Genomic DNA, 14,171 nt, shown 5'->3' with positions numbered 1-14,171 from the left:
CTTCTTGTTTGTGGAATGCATAGGTTGGATAGCATGAGAAATACTTTTATGATAGATCTTGTTCTTTTATTTATTTTTCATGTTTTTCATTTAGTAGTTGAAAATACAGTTAGGATGGTGAGGATGTGTGAATGATATGGTGTCCCATTTCACTGAGGTAGCCATTAATAATTCTCCAACTTTTTTGCTTTCTCGCTCTTTATTCCTGGATCCTACCTTACCCCATTTATTTTACGTGGAAGTAAGGGTTGGGATGGTGATGATGCTGATGATGGTTCTTACATTATCCTTTTCTTAATGTTTTTGTAGATGTTCTACAAATGATGGGTCGTGCAGGACGTCCTCAGTATGATGATCATGGGGTGGCTGTCATCTTGGTTCACGACCAAAAGAAACACTTCTACAAAAAGTTCCTGTACGAGCCCTTCCCTGTTGAATCAAGGTCAGGCTAAAGGGAGCTGGTAAGACAGTACTGCTATGTTAGTATGATTCTGATGATGAGAACAGATGACCATTTTACTGCTAATTGTAATTATAAAGCAAGAGCTACTGTACTTTTTGTAACTTAATTTTGCATGTTTCAGTTTTATATCGTGAAGCTCTGGAGGTTCACTTTCAGCAAAAATTAAACCATGGTGCTCTTTTCTTTCTATATTTAGATTTAGACACAATAGCTGTCCAGGATGTGTAATGCTGTGTTCTTTTGGCCAAGTTTATTCTATGCATTTTTTACATAATTTTAAATAACATTTTACTTTTGGCATACGGAACCCAACAAATTTGTACAGTATATATATGGTATTTTATATATCTAGGATTGTTAGATTTGTGGTTTTGTGCACCATATTTTTCCTTGTTTTATGTTAGTTACATTATAAATGTTTATGAGATTAAAGGTACCGAATGCAGTACATACATTCTCTGTTTATGTTCCATGTGCATTTAGTATTGATATTTGTTCTGTATACAAATAATTTATGACTCCATTTACAGCAAACATTACAGTGTGTCAGAAAGAAATATCCTGGTGAGCCACATAGAATCATTATAGTAATAGTATTTCTCATTTACCCATCTATAACAGCATATTTCCACATCGTTTTGTATATTTGTATAGTACTTATCTTTTCCACTATAATTCAGTATAGCTACCTGTATACATTTCTTTCCACAGGCAGGAGGAACATACACATATTCATTGATTATGAATACTATACTGCCATCCTAAGTTATTTTACTTCATATTTTACGACTGGCGTGTAACTAAATGCATCATCTTGGTCAGCCTGTTGGAGGTGCTGCCTGACCACTTGAACGCAGAGGTGGTCGCAGGAACCATCACCAGCAAACAGGAGGCTCTCGACTATCTCACATGGACATACCTCTTCAGGAGGCTCACACAGGTGATTCATAATTAATACTTTCCCTGGCGATGAATGCACTTTTGATTTTTTTCTGTTTCCTGCCAGATAGTTTTATTCAGTGGAAAGAGAATCCAGGCAGGTACACTATACCCATAAAATCCACAGAGTTTAGCTTCCCAATAACCCTGTGAGAACAGAAGTTGCAACTGGAATCTAAATTTACTCCTTAGTTTACTGATAACGATAGAAGCCAGTCATAGTCATTATATGATGCACAACATGTGAAATAACGGCATAAAAGCTCCTTCCTTGCCTTAAAACATCAAACAGATATTAGAACAGTGACGTGATAGTAGAGAATAGCCTGTTTTAGGTATCATTGTACCTTCAAGGTAATAGAATGTGATTCACACATAGTGTGAGGATAGCTGTTACTGATACAAGTATAATTCAATTTTCATGCAAGAATTTCGATGTGGTTACTGATATTTATCACAATACTATCGCAGCTGTCTTAGTAGTCTCCTGATAGTTTGTATTGGGGTTTGGAATTATAATCATGTGGCATTCACCAGAATTAGATTAGAAAATGCTGTCTTTCCATATGGAAGGGTTAAGGTTTGTAAGTGTTTGAGCAGAGGTATGCAGGTATCATCCCAACCCAAGTTAGAGGTGGATGGAATCACTGTATATTATACTCAAGTATCAGATAGAGCCAGGATTCCGGGGGCTTGAATAATGAGTGAATGGAAATGTGGCCCATTGCATTGGGCAAACTTGTGCTGTCTGGACATTGCTGCTCCTCACCCTGCCCTGGGGTGGGAAAGGAGATCCGGATGATGATAATATACTCAAGTAATCAGAAGATAAGGTATCCCATATTATTATCAGAATCCATCTTGATTCTTGATGATGATCTTGTTTAATGTGTCCTTGCAGTTGCCAGATAATACCAAGCAGTGGAGGAGAGTCCCTTTGTAGTGAAGGAAACAGATGCAATCTCCTTTAACTCTGTTTTTGTTTTTGCTAATGTCAAACTATTTTCTTCAGCTAATGAGAAACCTTACATAGTGAAGGGATTAATTTGTTGTTATATTCGAGTAATTAGTCCACATCAGTTCATCACTTATACCGCTGACAGAACCCATCATATTATGGACTGGAGCTGGAGGAAGATGAAAAGCCAAACGCAGCCATCAGCACCTTTCTCTCTGCAATAGTTGACCGTGCCTTAGCGTCATTACAGCAGGCATACTGTATTGAGGTGGATGAGGTGAGTGGCACTGTGTTTATAGGTATATTGGGCATGATTATTTTGAGATCATCCCTTCCTTATTTTAACCCATCCGTAGGTGGAAAAATCAATGATGATAATGAGGAGGAGGATGATTACTTTGAAAGGTCTTTACTTCTTTCAACAACCATTTTTCTCTTATTCTGGCTACAAGAAGATAATTTTATTTGGTATAGGAAGGTACATCAGCTGAAGGAGGTTAGAACAGTTTCCATTAAGCCATTTGCTACATTAACAAGATTTCCCTTTTCTCTTGGCCACTGTAGATTGGTTTATTCAGCATAGGAAGGACTTTTTGGAATGAAGGGGCAAATGAGAACACTAGACTAAGTGGTAGTTAGACTGAGAATATGATGGGGAGAAATGCAGTGTATGGTAGTGGGGTGGCTGCAAGAAGAGGTGCACCAAGAATGAGATGGAGGGGGTGATGAGGGAGGGTGCTGTGTCATTAGAGGTGGGATCATTGTTGAGTAGGAACAGAAGTGTCTGGAGGTCTTTTGTTGGGGTCATGTCTGTTGAGTTTGGCATCAAGCACTAGATAATACTGCATCTGACTGTGGTTCAGGATGGAGTTTATTGTTACTCTGGTTCATGGCTTATCAGGTTATGAACCCGGTGGACTGCAGAAAATTGGCTGCTTTATATGGCTTTCTTTCCAGAAACCTTTTGTTGAGGTTGTATTGAAGGATTGTTTATGTTGTGAAAATGAAGTGCATGAAATGAGTATGTTGTGATATGTGGGAGCTACATTACAGTATGGGCATAGTGAATTATAAGATGTACAGGATTTTGTGTTGGAACTGAAGCAGATGGAGTTAGAGGCTTCCTGCAGATCAGAATATTTCATTGCAGATATATGATGTTATAGGAAGTCAACTGAGATGAAATGAAAGACTTATACTAAGCCAGGATGAAAGAGGTACAGTGAGTATAGGCTAAGGGTGCTTGGAGGTTTGTCTTCCATAAGCATCCAACATAAAGAACAGGGAATCAGGACTTGATATCAGGCATTACAGAGATAGATAGTTTGATAGATACCAGGGTATAAAAAAATAGGTAGATATTTGTATAGAAATGATATTCACAATGAGACAATGTTTTTTGTGAAAAAAACAAAAAAACAAAACAGTTCTGTCTTACTTTTCCTCCAGGACAATCGAGGTGTGGCAGCCACCCCCCTGGGCCGCATTGCCTCATTCTATTACCTTTCCCACCTCACCATCCAGCTATTCCAAGACAAGCTGTCACCAACAGTCAACCTAGAGGCTCTATTGGAGCTTCTGACTCAGGTACTTTATTACACTCAATTTTAGCTGACTTTGCCATTAATTTTTACATCACAGGACCTGTATGGGAATTTTATTTTTAGAATTATTTTATTTTATTTTATTAATTTATATATTTTTTGGGTGAGGGGAGGGAAGGGAGAGGTACTCCAATAATGCCAGGGATATGTGGTAATGAACCTGGTAACTTACCATACTATCTTTCACTGTAAGGCAGGATGTTCAACTACTTGCACGGAAACAAGTTTCAAACTGAGATTCCAAAAGATATGTGGTGGTCATACACATTACAGACTTCTGCTCTGCAATGTACCTGCTTAGAGGCCAGTAGAGCTAAGCATATTTGTTTGGTAATGTGATAGAAGGCATGGTGATGAAGGTTTTGAAGGAAGGAAAGTATTAAGTGGTGATGCACAAGAAACAATAAGGAGGGAAATGGTTGTGACTTTTGAAATTATAAGTTATATAAGGTCAAGTGTGAATACTCACAGGTTTAGCTAAGAGTAAGTTGGTTTGTTGATGAATGATGAATAGTGGGAGGGGAATGAATGATTAGAAGTGTATAAATTCTTAGTGCATGTATGTCAGATTAAGTTTGGGATGATGAAAGTGGCTCTGTCAATTGCATATGCACTCATTGATAACACTTTTTGAAGAGAAGGATACTTTTTAAAAAATCAGCTAGTGTTGTTGTAATGGTATGGCCACAAGAAAAAGGATGTGGTACAGGTAGTACATACCATAACCTTACACAGTAATGGAAAATGTATAGAGGAACAATACATGTGGTTCAAAACAGTACCATTTCTCGAATATAAGGGCACATCACCTAGCAAGCAATAAAAACCTTACAAAGTACAAAATATATGCTACCAAGTACTAGTTTTTCATACTGTAAATGAATAAACCTTTGACTGAATATTTACATGACTTTTCACAACCTGTTGAGTGTTTACTCTGCATACTACTCAGTATAGTGTATATTGTGTTGCTGTGTGCTGTACTTACCATTATCTGCATTTTTCTTCAGTTGATATAATTTCGACTCCATCGGATACGTTTATGTGAAGCTTCAGAATGTCAGTGAAAGTTTTTGGCGTATCAGATAGAACCAGGATTTTGGGGAGTTGAATGATGAGTGAATAGAAGCATGGCCCATTGGATTGGGCAAACGTTGGGTGTCTGGACGTTGCTAAGAGATCTGGATGATGATGATGATGATGATGACTTCATTTTTTTTTTTTTTTTTTTTTTTTTTTTTTTTTAAAGTGGAGAAAAGACGTTGGGATGATGGTTATGAATACATCTTAAGATATTTATGGATGATACAATACAGTTGAGGATGAGAGAGCACATTGTGAAAGGGTATTATTGCCAGGTCTTGTAAGGGTGTGAAACTTGGCTGGTGGTGGTGATGCAATACAAAAACATGTAATCTACTCCATTACCCAGGCCCATGAATACGATGAACTACCTGTGCGTCACAATGAAGATAACCTAAATGGAGATCTTGCCAAGTTGTGCCCCATCGAGGTGAATCCTTACACACTGGATGACTCTCACACCAAGACCCACCTTCTGCTGCAGGCACACTTCTCACACATCCACCTCCCCTGTGTTGACTACATCACTGACACAAAATCTGTTCTGGACCAGTCAATTAGGATCCTCCAGGTTTGTATTGGCTGAAATATTGCACTTGCCTGCCTAGTTTTAATACTGTACTGCTGACTCGTACGCAGTCCTAGTGGGCTTTCTGGGTTGAATGCAAGTGTTTGTTTTATGATTTAATAGTAGAACATAGCCTACCTGAGCACTTTCTACCAGCAAACTAGTTAAGTCTCCATGTTCATTTTCTCTTGTCTGTTTCATTTTAGATATTAGGCTTTCTCTGTTTCTCCTCTCCCCATATGTTCATGCTAAACAATTGAGAATGATGAAGATCTAGGCTATACAGTAATACTTGCACATGCCAGTGTTATAGATGTTGCCACCAAATTGAGCCTCGAGTTTGGTGTCCAGTAACTTCAAGTTTGGTGTTCGGTAACTTGAGTTAAGTTTGGTGTTCAGTAACTTGAGTTAGAAGTATGATACAGGGGCCATAATCAAGTTCAATATCTTTTTTTTTTTTTTTTTTTTTTTTTTTTTTAATGGTGGGAAAAGTGGTCTGGATGATGGTGATGTTGATAATGTATAATTATGGGAAGTTGTAAGCATTCACTAATATGATGTTTGTGTTGGTGTGGGCAGAGTTAGTGTAAGCAGGGTCACTACTGTAATTTCATGTTTGCATTGGTGTATGCAAAGTTAATTTAACCAGTGTCAGCAATTTTATGTTTGTGTAGGCAATGCTGGATGTGTGTGGGTGTGCTGGGTGGCTGTCGGCAGCCCTACAGGTGCAGGTCCTGATGCAGATGGTGACCCAGGCAAGATGGCACACTGACAACACCATCCTCACTCTACCCCACATCAGACCGGATCTGCTCAACTGCTTCAAGTTAGTTATGCCGCCTTAAGTGTCATTTTTCACTTTCTGAACTTCATAATTATTGGTTTTGTCTATCATTTGATACTTTTGTACTTCTCCCTGTTTCATTGGACTTCCTGAGCTGCTTTAGTTCAGTTATATTGCACATTTTTCAGTGTCATTTTTCACTTATTGAACTTCGTAATTATCGTTTATGCCCATTTCATAATAATTTTACACCTCTGCATTGTGTACCATCTTTAACCTTCGTAAGAGTATGCAGTACTGAATACAGTAGAGTGTGTGTATTATGCCAGGTAAAGTACAGTAAATAATGATATAATAAACCATTACACAACTGTCCTTTTCACACAGAAGTGAATTTCAGGCCAGTGTATATAACCAAATTATGGCATCTGGTGGTTTAGTGGGCAGTTAAGGTGCTCCAGTCAGATTAAGCCTGTGCAGGTTTATATCCAAGGGATGGTTGGAGTTTATTGCTCATGTAATGCCGTTCAGGAATGAGTGAGGCTGGTTACTCTCATCTTAAGTGTCAGGACCAATTTGCCTAGCCCCGGGCTTGTACGCTTCTCACAGGGCAACACTGAAAAAGATGATGGATGGCAAAGTCTTTGTTATTCTGCCATAAGCCAAGACAGAAGTACTGCACACTGGAGCCTAACTTTGTTTATGGTTAGCCTATCATACTCAGATGTAGTGCATAGGTTGATTTAGTTCTTTGCAGTTTTTTGTTGGACTTGCCCAATCAGATTCGACCTCACATTAACCCCTTAAGTACCATAACATGTTGTATTTTATTCTTGCTGTTGCTAGATGATTTTATTCAGATTAGAAGACACTCCTTGGGATGAAGGGATTTTTAAGATTTAATTCCTGCTGAACAAAGTTTTTTCATTAAACTGAACAAATTGTATGTCAGTGGCTACCCATCCATCCATCCATCCAATTCTGTGTTACCCATCAGGAGTAAAAATCTAAGAATATATGTCATGATACTGGAAGGGTTATTATATTTATTTCAGGCTTGGTGGGAGGCATATAAACTTCTTATGGTGTCAGGGAAGTACAAGACACTGATGAGGCTGTTATTATATTGAAGTGTTAACTAACTGAATTTCAGATTTGGTGGAAAGTATATTGACTCTGTACCTGAGCTGATTCACCTGGTGTCGGGGAAGTACGAGACTTTGGCGGGAATGCTGCGTGACACCCTGGATGAGAACCAGGTGGAGGCGGTATACAAGGTGCTCAGTAACTTACCACTGCTGAACGTCTCTGTTGCGGTGGAAGGGTGGTGGGCCAACACTAACAACCAGTCACGGGCACATGTCAATATCAAGACCACGGGTAAGGACCTATTTTGTAAGCTCATGTATGTCATGTTCACTTCATTTTTGCCTAAAATTGCCATCTATCCATTTTGAATGCTGGATGTTAATAAGATTAACAGTAGAATACTGTATGTTGCTAGTCAATGAAGCAGTGTTATGGAAAGGATTTGTAGCTTCAGTATTGTCTTTTTCCACCACTGAGCCGTGTGAAATAACCTGCAGATTGATGAAATTATCTGTCCGGTTGAGGTAGGCAAACTTTACATTAGGGTGGTGACAGTCTTGCATTGGTTCAGTCCACAAGAGATGACTGGAGGTTATTTTGATAGTGTGCAACATTAATGCCATCAAGGGAAGTATTCTGGTCGCCTACCCTTAAGTGTACAGGACTGTGGTAACCTAGCCGTGGACCTGTAGACCTCAGAGGGGTTATATTGTAATTGGGGACTAGCTTTTGCTGTGTAACCTTCTTAACTACATAAAGAGCATTAGATGAAAAAGCTAATTTGTTGCTGGTTATTAATATAAATCATTTCTTTGAATCAGGCTTTTGGTGGATAGGCCTGCCTGATAAATTCTGTTGTAGCCATATTTCTAAAGTCTGCCTGCGTATATGCCCACATTAAGAATATACCTACAACAGAAATCAAAAGGTGAAATATGTAGATATGTTGGGATTGGATGAAACGAACCAACAGTCAGTAGGTCAGAGTCGAGAAGTTGTTATTATAAATTCACTTGTCTTTGCTGGCAGATGAGAACAGGACTTCAAGGGACTGGATAGAAGTTCACGCTGATCAGGACTATTCTCTGTCCATTACTCTTCATCGTGTCAACAAGGTGAGACTTTACTGATACAATACTGGAAGATGGAATAGTAATTGAATGAGCTACAGGCTAATGAAGTATTTATGCGAAATTTGAACATGAGTTGTGGGTGTTTGTGAGTGCATATGGGCCTGGTAGTGAAAGGGATGAACAAGAGAGGGAGTCTTCCTGGAATGATGTTGATGAGTGTCTGCAGAGTTTTGGAGCGAATGTGAATGTGGTATTGATGGGAGATCTGAATGCTAGAGTGGGAAATGTAGCAGTTGAAGGCGTAGTTGGTATGCATGGTGTGCCTGGAAGAAATGAAAATGGGGAACGAATGATAGCGATGTGTGTTGAGCGAGAGATGGTGATTGGGAATACTCTGTTTGAGAAGAAAGATATTTATAAGTATACATGGGTGAGACAGGAGGGTGGAAGGGTTGTTGATAGAGCCTTGATGGACTATGTGGTTGTGTCTAGGAATGTAATAGGAAGATTGTTGGATGTGAGAGTTCTGAGAGGGGAGGGTGGAGGTATGTCTGACCACTACCTGGTGGAGGGAAAGTTAAGAGTAGGTAAGAGATGGGTGAGAGCTAGGAGGGTTAGGTGTGGCAGGGAGGTTTTGAAAGTGAGTGAGTTGGATAAAAGAGAGAAAAAGATAGAGTATCAGGAGAAATTGAAAGATGAGTGGAACGCAGTGAAAGATCGGGAAAATGGCAGCGTGGAGGATGAATGGCAGTTGTTTAAGAGTGCTGTGGTGGGGCATGCAGAAGAGGTGTGTGGTGTGAGACGTGTGGGTGGTGGTGTAAGAAAAGGAAGTGAATGGTGGTGTGAGGAAGTAAGTATGGCTGTGGCTGAGAAGAGACGTGCATATGAAGTGTGGCTGCAGAGGAAGGATGAAATGTCATATGAAAGGTATAAGGAAAAGAGGAATAGAGCGAGAAGGGCTGTGCGTGATGCTAAAGTGGCAGCAGATGAGAGGTGTGGGGTAGGCGGCTGACAGAGAATTTTCAACAGAATAAGAAAATGTTTTGGAAGGAGGTGAAAAGGGTGCGAAAGGGAGAGTCTGGGAAGGAAGAACGAGTAAAAGCAGAGGATGGAAGGATGTTAATTGAGATGGATGCAGTAAGGAAGAGATGGGCAGAGTATTTTGAAAGATTATTAAATGTAGAGGAGGAAAGGGTGGCTGAGATTGTGGCGGATGGAAGGGTGCAAGGAATAAATGAGTTGGGAGAGTTGAATGATTCTTTGATCACGAAGGAGGAAGTGGAGAAGGCAGTAAAGGAGATGAAAACAGGGAAAGCTGCAGGTATGGATGGGTGTGCTGTGGAATGCCTGAAGGGTGGTGGAGTGACTATTGTTGACTGGTTAGTAAGATTGTTGAATGTGTGCTTTGAGAAAGGTATGGTGCCAATTGACTGGGCAAGTGTTTGTGTGGTCCCGTTGTATAAAGGCAAGGGTGATAAGTATGAATGTACTAGCTTTAGGGGTATAAGTCTGTTGAGTGTTGTAGGTAAGGTGTATGGTAGAGTGTTAATTATGAGAGTTAGAGAGGGTACAGAGGGAGTGATTAGTGATGAGCAGTGTGGCTTTAGGAGAGGGAGGGGATGCGTTGATCAGGTGTTTGCTGTGAGACAAGTGTGTGAAAAGTATTTAGCGAAAGGCAAGGATGTGTTTTGGGCATTTATGGATTTAGAGAAAGTGTATGATAGAATTGATAGGGAGGCTTTGTGGACTGTTTTAAGATTGTATGGACTTGATGGTAGGTTACTAAAAGGGGTGAAAAGTTTTTATGTAAATAGTAGAGCGTGTGTAAGAGTGGGAAATGCTGTGAGTGATTGGTTTCCTGTGAGAGTGGGGCTGCGACAGGGATGTGTGATGTCGCCTAGGTTGTTTAATATTTACATGGATGGTGTTGTAAGGGAGGTGAATGCAAGAGTTTTAGGTGGTCTGAGTCTGGTAAATGTTGATGGAGGAGAGTGGAATCTGAAGCAGCTGCTGTTTGCAGATGATACTGCACTGGTGACTGATTCAGAGGAGAGATTGAGACAGTTGGTAGAGGAGTTTGGAAGGGTGTGTGAAAGGAGGAAATTGAAAGTAAATGAGAATAAGAGTAAAGTGATGAAGTGTACGAGGTTGATAGATGGTAGGGGGATGAATATAGTTTTGAATGGTGAGTTGCTTGAAGAGGTAGATTGTTTTAAATATCTAGGGTCACATGTTGCTGTGGATGGAAGAATAGATGCAGAAGTGAAGTTTAGAATAAATGAAGTAGGAAAGGTGCTGGGAGGAATGATAAAAGTGTTTAAATGTCGTTCGCTTAGAATGGATGTAAAGAGAAGGCTGTATGAGGGTGTTGTGGTACCGACTGCATTATATGGGGCTGAAACATGGAATATGGGTGTAGCAGAGAGGAAAAGTTTGAATGTAATGGAGATGAGATGTCTGAGGAGTATGTGTGGAGTGACGTGTATGGATCGAGTGCGAAATGATGAAGTGCGGAGGAGAACTGGAGTTGTTCGGGAGATGGCTGGTAGAGTTGAGCAGAGGGTGTTGCAATGGTTTGGGCATATGGAGAGAATGGATAATGAACGATTGGTGAAAAAGATAACTAGATCTGATGTGAGAGGTGTAAGGCTGAGAGGAAGACCACGAATAGGATGGGTGGACATTATGAAGAGAGCGCTGGATGCGAGAGGGATGTCTGTTGAGCAAGGAAGAGTGGCTGTGCGTGACAGAAATAAATGGAGAGAAATTGTGAATGAATAAGTGATGACGCAGCCCTGAGGGGATATTCTCCCGCATTTGGTCTGATCGGCTAGTCAGGTCAGGTGCGGGTAAGGGGATGGGTCTATTATGATGTGGCAGGGGTAAACCAGTTCTGCTGTCGGGCCCTGCTGCGGATGTCACTGATTGCATTGCGCAGTTGACCCTTGTGCGGTGTGGTGCGGTGAGGATCTGTCCGTTCTCCCCTTTGGGGCTAAGATGCAAATGAATGTGTTTGAATGGATGAGTAAATGGAGAGTGAGTCGTCCTGTCTCGGCTACCTCCCTTTCCTTGGGGGAAGCAGCCTAGGTATATAGATAGATAGATAGTAAGGTAAAGCCCTTTGGCATTTTTTTCTTCAGATGATTTTATTAATTTTAGAAGAGCCCCTTGTAGAGAATACAGTACTGAAGGGTATATTTAAGTCTCCAGTTTGAAGAGTCATAATTAAGGTGAATACAGAATCTGGAGATAGTATGAATGCACAAAAAATTAATCGCCGGAATGAAGGGGATAATGCAGGCCGTTGTTGTTATAATTCAGGGTTGTATTCCAAAATGTCATAGTTTTGTACAAACACTAATAGTGTAAATTGGGGGAACAGATAAATCAGCTTTTTAGCTGTCGGTGAAACTAACAGGCAGCTGTGCTTCGCAAAAAAAAAAATAAAAAGGCAACATATGATGAGGTCTTACTGTGTTAGGTAGCAGTTAAAAATGTTGAGACCTCTGTTGTATTGTACATTTGAAATACAGGATGAAAAGCTTTGAAATATCGTGCTCCATGTCCTTTTTCAGGGACGGTGTGTTTTATAGGCACACGTGTACAGATTGCACCATTATACCCATTAGCCCTAGCAAGCAATCCTTCATAGTTCCCAGACAATTGAGTTTTAAGAGTGTATAGGTATCAGCCATAATCCTTGAGCTTTTCAGTACCCATAGCCACCCTCAAGGTTCCTTAAACATTAAACACAATCGATAAAGTTACCCATTTCTCTTTTTCGGAACCTTCAGTAACAAGGTCATGTGCTAAGAGTTCATGCATCCAAGTTATATAGTTTTTATTCCGGCTACCAAACGACAGTTTTATTCAGCTTAGGGGAGACTTACTGAACTAAAAGTCTACTATAGTGCATTTGTTCTAACCTGATAAAAATCCCTAACCTCATATTTCTTCAGTTAAAAGTCAGATATAATAAGACTGGAGGCTTGATTTTACTAGTAACCAGGCTTGTCAAATTTCATGTGAATATTCAAGTTCTTGGAGTGGCCCAGTTCCATCAGTTGATGACAGACCGACTATGCCATCCTTCATTCCAACAGAGTCGTGACTTGAGAGTGCATGCTCCCAGGTTCTCAAAGTGCAAGGATGAGGGTTGGTTCTTGGTACTGGGTGCTGCCAGTGGAGGCCAGGAGGGTGGGGAGCTGCTGGCACTCAAGAGGGTCCCGCCTGTACGCAACCGAACCACACATGCACTTGCCTTCAGGACACCCAGTGTGGAAGGTGAGTAAAAGTCTGGCAGCATAAGGGGTTCTTATTCAACAGTTAGAACTGATTGTCACCCGTAAGGGTTTAACCACTACAGCTCAGGTTGGGTGCAGACCACCAGTCTGGTCATTTAAGAACAAGCCAAGGGATTGATGGTAGAGGACTTACCTGTGTTTTTCACAAATGTTAGAATGGTTATGTACTTGTGGGGTGGCTGGTGGTGCCTGATATGTTGACACAGTGAGAGCCAAAGCTTCTACCACCCATTCCAACCCAGTGTTGCTTCAGCATTTGCTGCACATCCCTCACCCCCTCCAATTACTAATTTTAGCCAATGAAAGTGTTAATATATTCTGTTTATAAGAGAAAAGTTGGGAGCATATGCCATGAGTCACTTAGCCATGGTGCTTATCTGCATAACATAGGTCTTTGACCCTGTAGCAGGTCATTCACTCAATAACCTGGGATATATGAGAAAGAGAACTATTATATTTAAGTGAACTAAAAATTTGTATAAAATGCAGTGACAGCACTGTATTTATATGATTATCAAAGTATATTGTGATTAATAAATACAGGTAAGTGTTGAGATGAGTGGAAACATGACATACGAGATGAATGTACTGTATATTTTGTATGTTTCTGATGAATTAGTGTCACTTGAAAATAACCAGTGCAGACATATTTTGTTTTTCAATGAATATTACAATTATACAGTCATGGTGGTCATATACGACTTCAGTGCATAATGCATGACTCAGCAGTTTTAGCAAGGTAGCCTAGCAGGAAGTGTTGGATATGTCATCACTCCTGTGAAAACACCTGTATATGACCAAAAACTTTTTTTATTATTATTATATGATTGTTTATTTCATAAGGGTAATACAGTATTGCATTTTGAGATTGCTGAATTTTGGCCCAAACCTACCCTGGCTGTGTCTGAATTTTTCTGGTGTTTAACGGTTTAGTCCGAGGAATGGTTGGGGTTCATTACCTTTGTAGTATCACACAGGAATGGGTTACTGATCACATGCTTGAACTGTCTCACTTAGAGTGTAGTCTGTGATCCTTACACGTCTGATGGGGGAATAAATTAGTGGATAGTGAATGCCTAGATGTTAATTATGAACTCTTGCTATAACCAGATTATTTTCAATCATCTCTGGAGAGACTGATATGTTATTCATAGCATTCACAAACCCTTCCACAAGATGTTTTGTGTAATTGTAATAAGTCCTTTGGAGGTAACAAGCTTAATATAATATATATGGAAATGGACTGAAAGGGTTAAAGATTATGATACTGATGAGGATAATTGGGTTTATTATTATGATGGTGATG

General features: G+C 40.0%; 1 protein-coding gene across 1 annotated transcript in view; it reads left to right on the top strand.

The window, feature by feature from the left end:
- The window catches only part of obe (activating signal cointegrator 1 complex subunit obelus), a 55,484-nt gene that overhangs the window by 39,472 nt on the left and 1,841 nt on the right, over positions 1-14,171 (top strand). The window contains exons 37-45 of the mRNA XM_080275593.1: positions 310-442; positions 1,286-1,403; positions 2,506-2,637; positions 3,810-3,947; positions 5,397-5,618; positions 6,290-6,441; positions 7,553-7,779; positions 8,518-8,603; positions 12,665-12,845. Coding sequence (XP_080131719.1) covers positions 310-442; positions 1,286-1,403; positions 2,506-2,637; positions 3,810-3,947; positions 5,397-5,618; positions 6,290-6,441; positions 7,553-7,779; positions 8,518-8,603; positions 12,665-12,845 — 1,389 coding nt within the window. The remainder of the gene's footprint in view (positions 1-309; positions 443-1,285; positions 1,404-2,505; positions 2,638-3,809; positions 3,948-5,396; positions 5,619-6,289; positions 6,442-7,552; positions 7,780-8,517; positions 8,604-12,664; positions 12,846-14,171) is intronic.

Source organism: Coenobita brevimanus, chromosome 1 (genome assembly GCF_032717465.1).
Source record: "Coenobita brevimanus isolate Jiangsu-jjx chromosome 1, ASM3271746v2, whole genome shotgun sequence".
In the NCBI taxonomy this organism is placed as follows: domain Eukaryota; kingdom Metazoa; phylum Arthropoda; class Malacostraca; order Decapoda; family Coenobitidae; genus Coenobita; species Coenobita brevimanus.
This window is presented reverse-complemented; position numbering and strand designations above follow the sequence as displayed.